Raw genomic sequence first — 18,001 nt, forward strand, 5'->3', positions numbered from 1 at the left:
GAATAAATTATAAAATAACCGATTATATGCAAGATAATTACGAAATTATACATAAATATGTCTTATTACGAGAAATTTGAAGAAATGTGTTGTAAAAACGTGAAATGTGTAAAATATGTTAAAATATGCCTTGTCAAGTTTGTCTATTTCGGCTGATTTTCATCAGATACATATTCGATCCAATGCTAAGTAAAACATATGTTATAACATAAAGTCTCAGTCACTATCTTATATACGCCTCCTGCAGTTGAATCTAGTGCAAGCTAACACAATGCCTTCCACACTGCAACAGCACATTCTTTTACATGCCTTTAGAGAGCAGCAACAGGCAAGTTCTGTCCTGTGTCATTGAGCAACAGACAAAATGTCCACGTTAGGCAAAGATAAATATTTTCTTTTGGGGAGAATCTTAACCTCAGTTACTAACCTTACCACCAATCACCAATACTAATTCAGTTTAAAATATAACTTGTTATGCATAAATATGGTGCTCATTATTTTCCCTGATATTGTGGTGTGTGGTGTGGGGTGTGGGACTAATTGTGTATTGTCATAGTTGCGACTGTGTACTGTTGTTTAGTCGTGTTCCAACCGATACTGATAGCAGTGCTTGAAAATTGTTCAAAATACTGATTAATATTATTGGGTGAGTATTTCAGTCCAATTACAAGCATCGATTTATCAGTTTTTTCCTTCAAGATATTTATAAATTGAATCAGAGCGTTAAAGTACTTCTTACATAATCACAAGGTACACAATTCTGCACAGTATTATTGCCGAATAAATGGAAACTTCAAATTTTGCATGATAATTATTAATTATACTCCTCAAATGTCACGTAGCATTTTGAGGATCCTGCGAAAGACCAAAACTACCAAAAAATATCGGCCGCTGGCCGGTACCGGTGAACAAAATACAACTGATACTTTCTGATGCCGATATATCAGTGTCAGCCCAGCCCAAATATAAATACATATAAAATTATAAATATATATAAATACATTATAAGTATATAAGAATTAAAATGATATATAAATATACTACTATGTACAAAAGTACCCGGAATTTGTGAATAAAACACAAAATACGTGGTTAATCATCACCTTGTATTTTGTCGCCTTCAAAATAGACCCCATCAGATGGAACACACATATGTCAATGCTTAACCCAGTCATCAAAACACTTTTCATATGCAGAAAATGGTATCGCCCGGAGTTCCTTCTGCGAATTTCCTTTAATGGATTCAATTCATTCAAAACACCTTCCCCGAAGTGGTAACTTGAGTTATGGAAAGAGAAAAAAATCACACGGAGCCATTTTTGGAGAATATGGGGCTTGGGCAAGGACATGTGTTGAGTTTTTGGCCAAAAACTCATAACGGTCACATAAAACTCTTTATTCATAGTTTGTCCCGCTGGAAGGAATTCTGAGTGCACAACACCATGATAATCAAAGAAAACAAAGAGCATGACCTTAATTTTTGAGCAACTTTGACATGGTTTTTGAGGTTTTGGTTCATTTTCGAAGTGCCATTCCAAGGATTGTTGACCTGTTTGCGTGTCATACTCATACACCCATTTCTCATCACCAGTTATGATGCATTTCATGCAGGTTGAGCCACTAGAGGCTCACGAAGTCATGTCTTCAGCAACATCCCTGCGATGTGCTCTTTGTAGGAAATTCAGCTCCTTCGGAACAAGTCATGCCACGATGTGCTTCATGCCTAACACATCAGTCAAAATGTTGTGAACGGACATGTGTGATATGCCAAGCTTACGAGCCACCTCTCTCACACACACACCGGTTTTCAAGCACCATTGTCCTGATTTTTCCGATGTTGTCGTCAGTCATCGACGTGGAAGGTCGACCAGAACGGGGCAAATCAGCAACAACTTCTCTACCTTCTTTGAAAGCCTTGCACCATGCATACACTTGTGTTTTCGACAGACATGAATCACCATTTTGTAGCATTTTCAACGAATGAGCACATGACAGTCTGTTGGCAACACAAAATTTCAAACAATTTCTTTGCTTGATATTTGTCTCCATTCTGCAAATCGCAGGACACTCGTCAACACAACTAACGTAAACAGCTGCTGTGGACAAACTGATGGATATATTATTCTACCCCTCTGCTTGGTCATTCAGTACAGTACTGCCATCCTACGGACAAAATGAATTCTCAATACCTCCAATGTTGGACTTTTACCAGCCTAATTCTGGGTACTTTTTTTACTGAAGGTATATAGGTATATAGGTATATATATATATATATATATATATAAAAAGTGGCCGCGGTGGCTCAGTCGGTAACGCGTCTGACTACCATGCTAAAGGTCCCGGGTTCGATCCCCGGCCGGTTCAAATCCGGGAACTTTTCTAACGGTGGAAGCAGCCCCGGCGCCTACCCAGCGTCGAATAACATGGGTACCTGGGGGAAACCCTGGGGGGTAAAGGCGGTCAGGGGTGTGATGCTGATCACATCACCCCCACTCACGACCGGATCAAGAAAGTGTGGGGCGTTACCCCCACACCCCCTATACGCCTTCATGGCGTGGTGCTAAGCACAGGGGAACACTTTACCTTTTTTATATATATATATATATATATATATTTTCACTGCAAACACCAACATTCTGAACCACGAGGCTCCACTGTATATACCTAGGTATGTGCCATCGACACTTAAGGGGTTAAGTTTAAAAAATAAACTGTAAACGGGCATATCTGAAGCACGAATTTACAAATTATTACATAAGTAGGGCTAAGCTGATACCACTTTAAACCGTAGCAATTCCCACTGATACCAGTACTTCAAAATTATAACAATTCAAAGTAGTTCAGAATATTTATAACTTTTAATACATCATTGAAACTGTATCATAGCAATCTACCAAAGTTTTGCTTCAAAATATTCATAATTGCACATGGGTATAATTTAATTACAATTCCATTCCTTTCCACTATGTTGTTGTAAATAATAATCAAAATTATGCATTTTTCATAATTTCCAGGAAATTTTAGACTCAGTGAAAGTGTCATACAGTGTTTTTGTGGCTTCTGGAAAGTATCGACCAGCATTGACAATTTAAATTCTTTCTGGTACTGACACCACTGTCATTGGCTGTTATGTCAGTGTCGGCTCAGTTGTATTTGGAAGATTGTTTCTGCTTAAACAGTAGAATAATGTTTTCTTGGTTCAGAGTGTTTAAAATTGGAAGAATTCTCTCAATGATGAGAAGAGGGACGGCACCAAAAACTGATGTATGTGTCATATTGTTGCACATTGATGGATTTTGCTGAGACAGGCCGTGTTACCCAGGACTTTCTGGTGCCCCTTCACTGAAGAAAGCAACTTTTGCCCAAGGAAATACTATTCTTGTCTACACAATTTAATTAGCTAAACTGTTCTCAGAAGTGGTTAGAAGAACGAGAAGTTGTGTAGAATATCATGGATAGTATTTGGAGGACTTTTAGTAACATTGATGACCCTTGTATTTATTTATAAATGCTTATATTCTGGCACATCTGGTATTCATATGTAACAAATATGTTTCCACTCTAAAAATATTCCATCAACAGAGCTAAAGCAAGTAAAAATGCTACAAAATGATCAGGAAATTTATTTGAAAATAACAGGAATAGAGTGGAACTCTGATTTTACATTCCCGGATTTCACACCTACCTGCATTATAAATTAAAGTTTGATGGTTACAACATAGCAAAATGTTATTAAATTTTCCTCAATTTTACATTTTCCCGGATTTTAAGTTTTACCAGCTTGGTGTCCTGAAAAATGTAAAATCGAGGTTCCACTGTATCTGGAAGACATGGAATTTGTTTTTTAAAATAAATAGAAACCGTACAAACATCCAACTGTCCTTCCCTGTTACTTTTTATCTTATTTTGGATGCATTATTTTTCACCATTAGATTATGACGAAGGGTGAATAACTCATCAGATAAACTCTGTGTAGTCTAGCTTTCTCAACATATACAGTTACGGTAACTTCTGGGTTGTAATGTTCCCATTAGAAGTCTATGGGGTTGCTACAACCCAGAAGTGTCTATGACTGTACTGTGTTGATTTTGTACATAAATATTTTGCCTTCTCTGAAATCCACAAAGTAGCTAAGTTTTTTTTGTAGATATTGCAACATAATTTTGGCACAAGAAACTGTACTGTACTGGTAAATACAGCATCATTCAATTATGCTACCTAAAAAGAACAATCGCTTTTCTATGTTCTTCTTAAAGGTTCGCATAACCACTTTTTGTAGATGCTAAATAATCTAACACAGTTATTTTAGTGGTTTTTATTTTATCTGCGACATTTCATCCTGGTTTCACAGAACTTTTTGTGTATGTTGGCGTAAGCTTGAAAAAGTTCTTGGAAACCAGGACAAAACGTTGCAGATAAAATAAAACCACTAAAATAACTGTGTTAGATTATTTTGAATCGCTTTTCTGTTTATAAATTAATTGGTTAATAATAATATCAGTAATTTTATCCATTCAAAGTGTTCTTAATGATAAAACAAATTTCCAGGCAGCTGCAAGCTTGAGCTCTAGGGATGCGGATATTGCAGACATATCAGAAGGGCAGAAGGCAGCTAAGAAGGTAATCCCACCAAGGAAGCAGGTGGGGTGTAAATCGTGGAAGAACATGATTGATTCAGTACTCAAGGAAGGAGTTCAGATAACGAGACCGCTTGGAGATGCTGCAAGGATAAATATACAAGCCACAAGAAGAAAGCAGTTAAAGATTCGAAGAGGAGTTAACATGTATGAGTTATTTAAAGCAAGATATGGTAAGCGTTAACTTCTTCAGAAATTAGAAGTTACAAGTTTCAAATGATTCATTTTTACTAATGACTCTAGTGTAGTTGCTTTGGTTGTTATCTTTTTAAAGAACACAGTATCCTCTGAATAATTTTCTGGATGATAAGGTCTATTTGCAATTTTCCAAACTGAATTTGTTATTAGTCGATGCAGATATTTATAGAGAGATCACAATAATCATGATATGATAGATAAACACTTGTTTTTACTTAATTTTCATGAACCATGACATTTTTATTAATCAATGGAATAACCACACGAATCACTAAATGGTATTCTAAATACAAAATATGAACAGAATTGCAAATTATCTTTTATATAATTATATGTAATTATAATTATATTTCTTTTTATAGGGAATATTGACAAATTGCTGAAAAAATTCAAGTTGTTGGACTTCTGTTTTTGTTTTACTTGCATGCCTGTGTGGGTGTTTTATTTCTATTATATACAGAGCATTCCCTGACATTCGCTACGAGACTCGGCGGCAATCGGCCCGTCGTCAGCGCTTGTCTTTCCCGGCAAACAGGGTCCGTGACAGTTGGTAGAGTCTGCTATTAAAATTACAGTTTTCATATTGTGTACTAACCTTGACTACAGAAGGTGTTTTGAAAATGATGGCCCTCTGCTGCAACACATTCCTGGCATCTCCGAAGGAAATTGGCATTTACACGTGCAAGTTCGTCTACTGTAATTCTCCTGATATCTCGTACAATACTCTCTTTTAACTCACGGATGGTGTGCAGATTGTCTTTGTATACTTTATTTTTTAGATTTCCCCATAAATAAAAATTGCAGGCTGACAAATCGGGGGACCTAGAGAGTTTTGAAACACCCGTTTCTTGTGAGAGGCGGCAGATAGATTTCCGAGGAGACTGTTCTAACCTTTGTCCTATCTCATGGAGTTTTTCCTCAGTAAGTACACGTGGGTTTTTCTTTCCACTTTTATTCACAACTAACCTTGTTACTCTAAACTTTTTTACGAGGTTTAATATAGTGGTCCTGTGTGGAACGGGAATACCAGGAAATTTCGTTGCACTTCTCCAAAATTCTTCTTTCTGAAGTAACACTTGACAAGATAAATCCTTTGTTGTATTGTAAACTTTTGTGGTGCCATATTAAGCCACAATCTTCAACAGACGGACACGACACAACACAACTTCCGAGGGAGGATTGTACTGGCGTCCGTTTGCAACGTCAACAGAAAGGGAAAGAGAGCAAAGGCAGGGAGAGTGAAAAAACAGACTGTAGTGTGTGACTATCGCGGACCCCGTTCACCTGGAAAGACAAGTGCTGATGCGCGGCCGCTTGCCGCCAAGTCTCATGGCGAATGTCAGGGAATGCTCTGTATAATTATGTATAATAAATAGGAATTGTTACGATAAATCAACTCAAATTTTCAGAATATTTCATTGCATATCAACATGGCAGAGTAATTAATTTACTCCAGTTCTTCAATTTATTGAATTGAATGAATATTGTAATGTGTATATTTATATTTATTTTACAGCACTTTATGTTCGGAAAAGGAAATAATTGATCCCACCACTTCAGTTGCAGTGTGAACATAAGCACTGAGAACAGTGGCAAAAATAAAAAAAAATAATTTATAGTTTTTTCTCAAAGTAGTGTGACGATTGTTCTTTTCGTGAACACGACATACCTTTACTAGATGTATTGAATCTTTAGTGTTAATTATTGCATTAGTGGTTCAGAGAAAGAAAGAGAAGGGAGAGAAAATAATAGATTAATAATACTAAATCATTTACATTTTTCCATTGCAGGTAAAGTCGATCAACAGGTTTATAAGGAAAAGGCAGTAATAGTGGAAAAGCAGAACTTGGTATTCAGTGTTAAAGGTTGCTTTGTCCCAAACTCAGTCCTTCTCCGAGTTATTGGAGCACGATCCTCTGCAGAAATTATGTCGAATGTCCCATTTACTGATATTGTGGAAGCTACTAAACTGAAAGAACTTGCTATGGTTCAGTCTATGTTAAAGAAATATGGCTTTAAAGTAAGTATCTAATTCTTTTATTTGCTCCTGCATAATTTTAAGCAAAGAGCCGAGGTGCCCCAGTTAGTAGGGTGTTTGACTACCATTTGATAGTCCCAGGTTCAGTTCCCTGGATGATCTCAAGGGGAAATTTTTCCAGCAATGTCTCTGTGTGGAGCAACTCTGGGATTCATCCAGCCTCTAATAAAGGGGTAACTGAGGATAAATGCAGTCGGAGTGTGGTGCTGATCACATCACCTTCACGAATGAACGAGATTGTAAATTTGTGCAGTCCTATCTAACACCCCCACCCCTATATGCCTTCACAGCATGTTGCAACATGCAGGGGCTTTATAACATAATATAATTTACCACATATTGTTATTTAACTTCACACTGCTACTTTTGGCTGATCGTGGTGATAAGGATGAGTGATGATATGAAATTGATGAAGGTACACTCATAACAAACACCCATGCCAAGGCTGGAATTCGAACCTGCGACCACTTGCATCGTAGTATGCTGTGCTAACTACTCCATCACAAGAGGTCAGAACCTTTATAATCATAAAAAAACAATGATACAAATATTGCAAATATTTTCACACTGTTAACAATGGGAATAAACAGTGGAACATATACTAAATATTACTACATAATGGCCAGTAATTTTTTGCAGACATGGTACTAGACCATCCACAGAGAAAAGGTTGAATTAGAAGCTCATGTTCTGAACTAAATGTTTGCCATTTAATACCAGGTTGGATCTGTATCAGATATTGGTATCATTATAGTTTGTATCATACTCTTCTTAGTATCTGTAAAATAACCATATTGATGCATCTTTAGTGCTAATTGTATTATTTTTGCCTAAATCTATTTTCTTGTGTTGCATGCTCTGTAGCTTATTTTCTATTGCCCCTTCTTCTTAGATGCAAGATAGAGTAGCAGAACCTTCTCCTCGTCGTTCAGCCGATAATGTAGTGGAATTGAAAGATCCATTAAAGCACCACATTTTGAAGAAGAAAACCTCAAAAATAATGGCAGCGTTTGAAGCAACAAGTGGGTTTTTTCAGCAGATGCAAACTTCCAGGTAAGAGTTATTAAATTCAAATTTTATATCCACTTTTGCTACATTTGGAACCAATGATTGAAAAGCAGATTGAAAAAATTGTGATTCAAAGTGATGTTCCATGCTCCATTTGAAATTTCCCTTATGGATGCCCAAAATTTCCCTTTCAGATCTTAAAATTTGCTCTGTATACAGTGGAAACTGATTTCATATTTTCTAACTTTGTACACTTTTATCTTTCTGATCTCAATAAGCCAAAAGTTGTATTTTTCGTTCTGGAATTTAAGATTTTCTCACAATGTAAGTTTTTGTAGTTACAGGCTCCTCAAAAATGCATAATCTAGGTTTCACTGTAAAAAAAAAGTAAAGTAAAGTTCTCCCCTGTGTTTTGCACAATGCCATGAAGGCATATAGGGGTGTGGGGTTAGGGCCCCACACTTTCTTGATCTGGGCTGAAGCTGGGGTTGATGTGATCAGCACCATGCCCCTGGCCACCTTTACCCCCCCCCCTCCCCCCCAGAGTTTCCTCCAGGTACCCACGAACCAGAGCCGCTTGAACAGGTTTAAAAAGTCCCAGTTCTTCCCTGCCGGGGACCGAACCCAGGTCTCTCGCATGGTAGTCAGATGCCCTAACGACTTAGCTACCGCAGCTAGGTTTCACTGTGTGTGTGTGTATATATATATATAAGGAATTTTAAATACTGTACAATTCTGTTAGAGAAGTATTAATACCTGCCTTGTGGAATTTATAGTCAACAAAGTGAATATATAACTTTTTTAATCGAACGGGTGGAAAAGAAAGGAAACGGACAGTTCACAACTTCATTATTTACTCAATATTTAAAATTTTCAAATTTGCTTTATCTTTAATCTTAATCATTACTAAGCTTTTAATCTCAGTATTTCACATGTATATACTGTCACATAAGAACCAGAGGAATGTAACTCTAAAAATGCTGTTTTCATTTTTGTTTTAATAAACTCCTCAGAAGTTTGGAGTCAAATCGACATATCTGCACTTCTAATTCTTAGCAGCAAGGTGGAGTCACTTATCTCCAATTGTAGTAACTCTTTCTAAAAGTCGGACATATTCATAAGAATACATTATTTCCTCTCCTGTAAATTTGATAAGTTGGAGTTATATCCTCTGGTTCTCACATGACGATACAACAAAAGGAAAAAGTGAAGTCACATAAAATTACAAATGAGCCTAGAAATAGTCATTATAAGTTGTATTAATGCTTAGATTTTCTGATTTCTAAGACACTATTAAGCATTAATACAAGGCTATTAAAGAACTGGACTGATGGAACAAATTCCTTAACTGGCAAACAAGTACATATTACGTGGTATCACCTTCAATGTACATCCCTTCACTGTCCATACACAGGTGGTACACATCTGCCACTGTTCAAAACAGTGTTACCACTCTGCAACTGTCACCTTTTTCAGCAACTCTGTCGTTTTCGTCTTCACAGCTTCCACAGACTGGAAATGGGTTCCCTTCAAAGCAATTTTCACTTTCAGGAAAAGAAAGAAGTCAACGGGGATAAGGATGCTAAAGCACTGGAATGTTTTTATCAGTCAAAAACCACTTCGCAGACAGGGCATTGTGGGCTGCCACGTTATCCTGATGCAGCATCCAGGCATTGTTCTTCCAGAGATACGGCTGTTTCTTTCGCATGCATTCTCGTAATCAAGTCTAAACCTCGATGTAGTAATGCTGAGTAACTGTTTGACCCAATAAATCCTGATCATACCAATTTCTCTGATTTTCTGGATGTTTTTGATGTTGCAGATCAACCAACACTTACATCATCTTCCACCTCTTCTTTCCCTTCCTTAAATAATTTGTGCCATTCAAAGATGGATGGCATGGTATTGTCCCTGTACACCTCTCATAGTTACGGAAGACACTCTGTTGCTGTTTTGTTCAATTTCACCAGAAATAAATAGCAGTGTTCTAATTTGAGGTTCACTTCCTACAAATCTCACAGGCATATTAATTAATGGTTAGAGCGTGATGACAGTCCCTCTTCAAAGTCAACATCTTCCACCTCTCACCCCTCCTCCCCTACTAACATCGCCAGACGACCAGTCCCGTTTTTTAATAGCCATACCTTGTGTGTTCAGTTTTCTTGGTACCTACTTTCTCTTCCTGAAGCTTTTAAATAGTATAGCTTCATGAGGAGGTTGGACAAGATTGAATTAAAAGTTGGGCGAGCCGATACCACTTTGATACAGATACTCCTCTTCTTCCCCTTCATGCTGTTAGGCGTCAGGGTCCTTCAGCCATCTGCTAAAACTCTTCCTATCTTGTGCCAATTTCTAAACTTCCATTAGTGTCTTCTCTCTTTTAGTAACCATCTCTGACAGGTATTGTTCCCATTCTATCCGAGGTCTTCCTCTTCCTCTCCTTCCTTCTGGTCTCGCTTCCATCACTTGTTTCAGTTTTCTTTCTGCTCCCATTCTCACATGGCCATACCAGCCCAGTGTTCTTCTCTCTATTATCTCTTCAATTGATTCTACTTGTAGCTGTTCCCTGATTTTAGTGTTCCTGATTCTATCTTGTCTGGTTTTTCCTAAGACTCTGCATTCGCCCGGGATTAGGGGGGGGGGGCAATTGCCCCCCTTGCCCCCTGTGTGCACGCCTATGTTTATGTATTGTTTTATGTGGAAAGAAGTATATCCTATAAGTAAATTATTGCCTATACAATATTAAATCATTCTTTCTCCATTCCTATTTTTCACTGTTTCTGCTGTATGCTTTCCCATACAGTCGTTCCCTTTCTCTGGTTCATTTCCAATTCTGGCATTCCAGTCTCCCATGATGATCACATGTCTCGCAAAGTCCTTAGCCTTGTTCATAGTATCCTGTAGCTTGACATGAAAATATCTTTTTCACATTCATTTGCATCCTCTGTAGGTGCATAAATCTGAATAAGTGATATCTTCTCCTCCATTTCCATATCTACTCTTAATATTCTTGATGTAATTGGTTCCCAATTTACTATTTTTTTTTCGTACATTCTTCTTCAAATATTATACCTACACCTTCTTTTGCTCTTGCTTTCTTATCTACTCCTGAGAATATTCATCAACATCTCTCCTGATCCTTTCCTTTTGGTCTCGCTTATGCCTAAGATTTTAATCTTGTATTTTTCCATCTCGTCTATTATCTCACATTCTTTTCCTGTCAGAGAGGTTATATTCCATGTTCCCATAATATTTTTTGTTCCTTTTCTTGCCTTGACGTTTCCATTTGATCTGCTGGCATCTACCTTACATCTTCTCTGAATAAAATGAATTTCGACGCCACGTGGGTTATTAGTCCTCCGGTGAGTCTAGCTGAATGAAGGGGCTGCTTTCTTATGGCTTTCCGGCCTGCCAGTTTGGAGGGTTTACTCCGTTGCAGTGTCACAGCCATTCTGTTGCTCCAACTCTGCCTGTGACTGTCTGGTTCTAGACTCTTTTGGACTAATGTCCTCATCGACTCTAGGCCAGTACTGAGAGGCTGCTGCCCCTCTTCAGGGATTTTTATCGACTTCCCAGTCTAGATCCACAGTGTTTAGCGAAATCAGGGTCACCTCGAGAAGGATGTGTTCATCGAACATGCACTGCGGTCTTGGCAAGGGAGAGGTTATATGTTCACTTCACCTTATCCTGGGTTGCCCCTCGACCCCGATACACATTCACATTCTTGAAAATTGAAAAAAGTGAAAAGTTGTTCAAAATATTGATTAATATTAGTCGGTGCATATTCATCTCCAGTTATAAACATCAATTTGCCAGAGTTTGCTTCAAAATATTCAAGAATTACATCAGAATATTAAAATACATAATATTTAATCACAAAAAGACAGTTCTCATAATGCTGGTGCAGAAGAAATGGAAACTTCGAATTTTGCATCATTTCTATTATAATTAGACTCCGTGAAAGTGTTGTGCAGCATTTTTGGGGACATTGCAAAGTACTAACTATGATTAATGCCTTTGAAAATGTTAAAACATGTTAGTCATTAAGTTATTTTATTTCCAGATATTTTCGTGTGGGGAGGTTACATTCTGAAGGAGATTTAAGCTCTGATTCCAAGAGAAGTAAATTACCATTATTGCCATTATCAGGAGCAAAAGAATGTGTACAATATGCTTTTGGGATCCCAATGAGAAAGGTAAAGTCCGACATAGCTATGCATAAAGTTGGTGAAATTCAAGAAGAACGCATTCTGGATGAATCCGAATCAAGTTCAAGCCAAATGGAAAGACAAGAAGAACGCATTCTGGATGAATCGGAATCAAGTTCAAGCCAAATGGAAAGCAAACGTCTTTCAGAGGAGCAACATTCCCCAGTTGGTGGGAAGACTGATCTTGAATCTCTTTTAAGTAATTTTGCACACATAAAAGTAGGATATGTTGACGTTAGTTCAGAGACGTCGACAAGTTTGAAACTCGGGGCTGTTAAAGCAGAACATTCACTGCAAGCAGAAAAAGGAAAATCTGGAAATCTCACAAAAATGTCCGTAAGTATACTTGCAATAGTATTCATGATGAAAGTTGTGCAAATTACTCACAAATTTAAAACCATGCTGTTTCCCTGATTAGAAACTGCTCCTTGGAATGTTAAAACTTTAAAACTGTGAATAGCCACGGTCCGCGTGTGCTGCAAAACTCCAATGTTTCCTCGTAGAGCGGACCGTGGCTATTCACATTTTTAAAGTTTTAACATTCCAAGGAGCAGTTTCTAATCGGGGAAACAGCATTTTAGTCTGACGTGCACCTGTAATGGGTTATAGATTTTTATTGTTTTTTTAACCACACACCTTTTACCAATCCTATATCCTGTACCTATGGAGAGTTCGATGTGGTTATGATTTATACATAACCTAAACGTGAGCAGCCTGAGGAAGGGAGCAGTTGCATCCCGAAACGTCGCAGGAGTTACCTAGATACTCGCAAAACGTAAGTTATTAATATATATATATATATATATATATTAAACTTGCAATAGTAGCAATAAAAATGATTAACAAAAAATTCTCAAGGAAACCTTGTTTCCTATAAGTCTGTGAGTAAGGCCTTGTTTGTTTTCAAGAGAACATGTCCTCCCTTCATCAGCATGTGTTCTCGCAAAATGCTATTCAAAAAAAAAATCATGTTTAAATGCTTGTGACATTAAACTACAGGGTGATTCTTTCGCTACAAGACACTGGAAAATGCAAATATCTTAAAGGGTAAGCATTGATTCATAATTAACATGTTCATGTTTCAGAAGACATTGAAAATGTTCACTACCCCTCATGGGCATAGTTAGGTAGAGGCTAGGGGGACGAAAATTAGCCCCCCCCCCAAATGCATTCACCATATGCACAAAATAACTACCAAAACCTTTTTCAACGTATCCTTTTTTCATTCGTGGACTTATCTACGCCACTGGAGGTTTGATATTCCCGAGAAAACAAATAAAAATAATGCACCAATAAGCACAATGTATTTCTCCGGCATACAACTCCTCTCTGCAGCAGTGTTGCCAAACCTGATGCATATAAGAGAGCTAAATTTCATCTTAAATGAAGTTAAAATTGACTTTGAAGGAACTAGATTTTCGAAGACTCGATAAAGTGCCTCCTAGGGTAATATTAGGTGTCAATGGGGAACATTACTGTTATTACTCTTAACTTTGAAATGATGACAATATATTCTTAGTTTTCACTGTGTAGAACTGGCAACATCATCCATCTCAATAATCCACCGATGGTCGTATGAAATCGAAAATAAAGTATTCCCAGATAATAATATCGTGTCATCTTCTTGTCAGACATGGCACTATAAAAATAATAACTGGGGAGGTAAGAGGAGTTGGGGCAACGCAGACAGTATAACAATATCATCTGCAAAATGTATATTTATGGCAAAACTTGGACTACATGGGCTGGACTCGGGCGATGGCACCATAGTGGGTCAGGCTTCCCAGTACACAGCCAAGCGAGTGCACGAAAGAGCCAGACCTAGCTCGGAAAGAGCTACCACCACAGAGGGGAGGGCCTTGCATAAACCCTCCTTCATGCCCTTAGAAGAAAGTCCGTCATAGATAAGACAACACTCCCTAACCTATCCAAAATGCTGAAATTTGAACAGCGTTAGCCAGTGTTTTCGGCCGAAGTTGAACCAGTCTCTTTCTGCAATGAGACGAATTTAAACATGGCTAAAATCAACCAAGACAGATTTTCTTTCTTAACACTGTTGCATGTGGAAAGGGAATTGTAGTGGACCGACATCAGGAATTTATACAGTTCAGAAATAAAGGGAAACTTCTATGGAAGTTTTACATAAGACAATCATGCAAGTGGTGTAATGTCTTAAAGTTTATTCATGGATGTAATTGCAACTGTTTTTCAGTTGTAGCAGTGGCTTGCCCAGGATTTTTGAAAGGGTGAGGGGGGTATGTACACTTTTTCAGAAGTCACCCTTATTTTACCAATTCCTTGGGCACTCCACTGAGTTGTAGCGAAATTAGGAAAATGCGAAGTTTCGTTGTAGATATATTAAGGAAGTTTAAATTCTTACTATTTCATTACCCGAATAGATAGTGCTTTTAAATGCCTTGCAGCATTATAATTTCTTCATTACCATGAACACAGGATAATCCCTTAAAATTAATAGTGTACAGTAATTGTTCCTTTCATAAAAGTAACACTCGGCATTAACAAAATTCCATTTCTTTTGGATAAAATGACGTGGAGATCACCTGTTTCCCAAGAAGAATGTCCATGATGATTTTCGTAGTTAAGTTAGTTAGTTAAGTTGGTGTTTTAAGTTCACTTTTTGCACAGTAAGGCTAATCGGGATTGGACCTACAGTTTTAAAGTGGGATCCGAACCACTATGTGCCTCCACCAGGTATCGAACCCGACACCCATTGATTTCAAGGCGGCGATGCAACCACTGTGCCATCAGGGAGGCCCATGATGATTTTCGTTATAGGTAAAAGCATGATTAATGTTAGCCCCTCTCCCCTCAAGTGGACGGATGAAACTCCGCCTATGCCACCGTTGTTCAGGCAGAGTGTGAATGGTAGGTCCTTCATAGCTGACATAATGGCTTCCAGCTGTTTGTGATGGACTAATTCTTGAGAAAGGTTTGATCAGTCACTCAAAGTTCCTATTGCACTGTGAAAACGAATACCTGCAAATAGGCAATAACCACAGGAAACAGTAGCAGCCTATTTTGGCCACCCTTAAGCAAGACTGTGCCATAGTTTTATTCTTATTTTGTACACCAGGTGTGTATTTATTGAAATATCTCAAAGATTTTACATTGAATTATGTAGAACAACGTTGTGAATCTTTTGTAAAGCATTCTGCGTGAAAAGAGGATATACTGGTATGCACCTCTTCAAAAAAAAAAAAGAACAGTAATAGCTCAAGACTTGTAAGTGGTAGGGGATTAGCACTTAGGCGAACAGCAATTAAAATGCTTTATCTTTATGTAGTATATTTTAGTGTACATCGTATGTTTTACATATTACAAGTTTAACAAAACATGCAACAATTTCCATTTATTATACATTTTTACCTGCCTGTCATTCCCTGTAATAGATAAATCTATACATATTGTCGATGAAATAAGTAAATTGATACAATCTTTCAAAATCTTGATGCAAGCCAATTGCATTATACTGTGTGCCATTGCTGTCATAACATAAGTTGTAATAGTTCACAGTAACAAAATACATGTTTTTATAGTACACTTATGTGATATTTCAATTATTAAAAGTTGTATTTGAAGTTTTAAAGTGTTAAATGGTATTTTCATGTAATAGATAATTTATTGAACCTTTGCCATTGCTACCAGAGTGTATAGTGTGTAATGTACTGGAGAAAATTGGTGTTTGATTAATATATGTGAGTATTTTTAATTGTATTGAAAGTTTGTGGCATACATTAACTTTGGATGTTGATAAAAAAAAAACAATTGTGAATGATCATCAGCATGGATTACCATGATGGTGGATTGTGACATTTTTTCAAAAACACATGGGATGTTACTCACATATCAATGAGAACGAGAGTTTTACCTTTTCCTTGAGAATAAAACTAGTATTTATTTATTTAATTCTTCTTTTACATGTCAGAGATTAATCCTTCCAACTCATTTACACAGAAATGGAAATATTTATCAAGTCAGTGTACCATTTGTGACTTTTTGAAAATTAATTATTAGTAATTAATTACGAAAACTCTATGTAATTTTCTTCAAGCATCTGCAATGCCATCCTGAAAAATATTAAAAAATCTAAAAAAAAATTTGTTTGTTCATTTATGACAGATATTGATGCCAATGATTTTTTTTTTTCATTCTGGGGTACAGTCAGTGCTGCAAACCTAAAACAATTACAATACAAGCAGAAATAGCAAAAATTAATACTCAGCTCAGCCACAATCAATCGGCAAACAACATAGAAACACGTGCACATTTCTAAACATAGTCAAAAAGTAGGAATGTATCTGTGTTATCCTTGATTTGTACACAAGAGGGGAAAACATATTTATACATTCTGTATGCTAAAAAGTTGATTGATTGATTTGGTTTATTTTACTTCGCTTTTCTGTCACTTTTGGCTAATCGCAAAGATAAAGATGATTGATGATACAATGAAATTGATAAAGGGGCACTTACAAAGATCCCATGCCCAGCCCAGTATTCAAACCCCTGGCATTGTAGCACACTGTGCTAACCACTGTGTCATGGAGGTTGGCTCTACACCAAAAGGGTTAAGGGCCATGCCTTGTTGTACCCTCAACCATAACACTTTTTTTATCTGCTTATCATACATGGCAGCAGTGGCGTAGCGTGATTGTATGAAAGGTGTAAGACTTCCTTAGATAAACCTGACCTGAATATTGGATAAAGAAAACCCAAATATATTTTAACTAAATAGAATCTATTTGAATCTAAGTCATGTATGGGCATACTCAATTTCAAACACAAAATGCATACACACTATGTTAACAATAATAGCATATGTATTACTTAATGAAAATTCTCATTTATGCTGTAACTCAATCCGACGATCCTTTAGTCTGAACACCTCAATCACGTCATCGTAGAATCGGGACTTTCTGGTCAATGTCTTTGGCAGCTCCTTTTCAATGGATATCAGTCCCAAGTCAGATTTCCTTGTGCTGCGTTGAAATGTATGAATCCTCTTCAGTGCAGAAAACAACCTTTCCACCGACGAGCTTGAAGCAGGAACAATGAGGAACAATTCTGTTAGTTTGTACACTTGTTCAACAGCTTCATTCAAATGGATAGTTCGCAAGTACTCATGAAGTTCAAACACACTCTTTACTCGATACTTGGCTTCAGAATAAATTACCTGTAGCTCAACTTTCAACTGGTAGCAATTGACAAATTCGCATGCAGCTTAGTTAAGGACACAAACCCTTCTTCTGGAAAAGTCATGTGATATTTTTATTCTTATTATTATTTTTCTTTCACTAAAAAACATTTGTGCGAAATGCGTAGGATACAATTTGCAAATGCAAATGCATTCGAGAATATTACTCATTATCATGGTTACGATATTTGCGCACATTTTGAAAAAAACATATCAAGCAACTTAGTGAAAGGAAAAGGTAAAAAAGAAAACTATAAATCATAACGCTAAGTATTACGCGTATGCTTTTAACATTACGGGCAACTGGGATGCATGTGCCTAACTTTGCGGGCGTTGCCGGATCTAGGATTACCAAACATTTCTCTTTTATCTTTAACTTCGCTGCTTCTAATGAAGGTAATATCCAACATTAAACCATCTCTGTGTGAACATAATAGTTAGTTTACACATTTAAAATGACACCCATTTTGTTAGCTACACCTCCTGTCAAGCATTGTTGAAACAACACGGGAGTCGATATTCTTGGTTCTCTTTGGACCGTGGCAAATATGAGTCAGACGCAACGGGGACAGAAATTCTCGCCAGTTAGCACCCACTGTAATGCGCCTTACAGTTTGCTTACAGTGCCTGAGAATCGGGGTGCCCTGTCATTGATTGAGAAGATACTACGTATGCAAACACACCCGCCATGGGCAAGTCC

At 37.3% G+C, this 18,001-nt stretch overlaps 1 protein-coding gene across 1 annotated transcript in view; it reads left to right on the forward strand.

The window, feature by feature from the left end:
* LOC145994971 (uncharacterized) overlaps nt 1–13,993 on the forward strand; it is a 35,495-nt gene extending 21,502 nt beyond the window's left edge. The window contains exons 8-12 of the mRNA XM_083131505.1: nt 4,549–4,810; nt 6,626–6,855; nt 7,766–7,926; nt 11,945–12,425; nt 13,721–13,993. Coding sequence (XP_082987631.1) covers nt 4,549–4,810; nt 6,626–6,855; nt 7,766–7,926; nt 11,945–12,425; nt 13,721–13,993 — 1,407 coding nt within the window. The remainder of the gene's footprint in view (nt 1–4,548; nt 4,811–6,625; nt 6,856–7,765; nt 7,927–11,944; nt 12,426–13,720) is intronic.
* The last annotated feature ends 4,008 nt before the right edge of the window (nt 13,994–18,001 follow it).

The sequence above is a fragment of the Lepisma saccharinum genome, chromosome 11 (assembly GCF_977018435.1).
Source record: "Lepisma saccharinum chromosome 11, izLepSacc3.1, whole genome shotgun sequence".
Classification (NCBI taxonomy): domain Eukaryota; kingdom Metazoa; phylum Arthropoda; class Insecta; order Zygentoma; family Lepismatidae; genus Lepisma; species Lepisma saccharinum.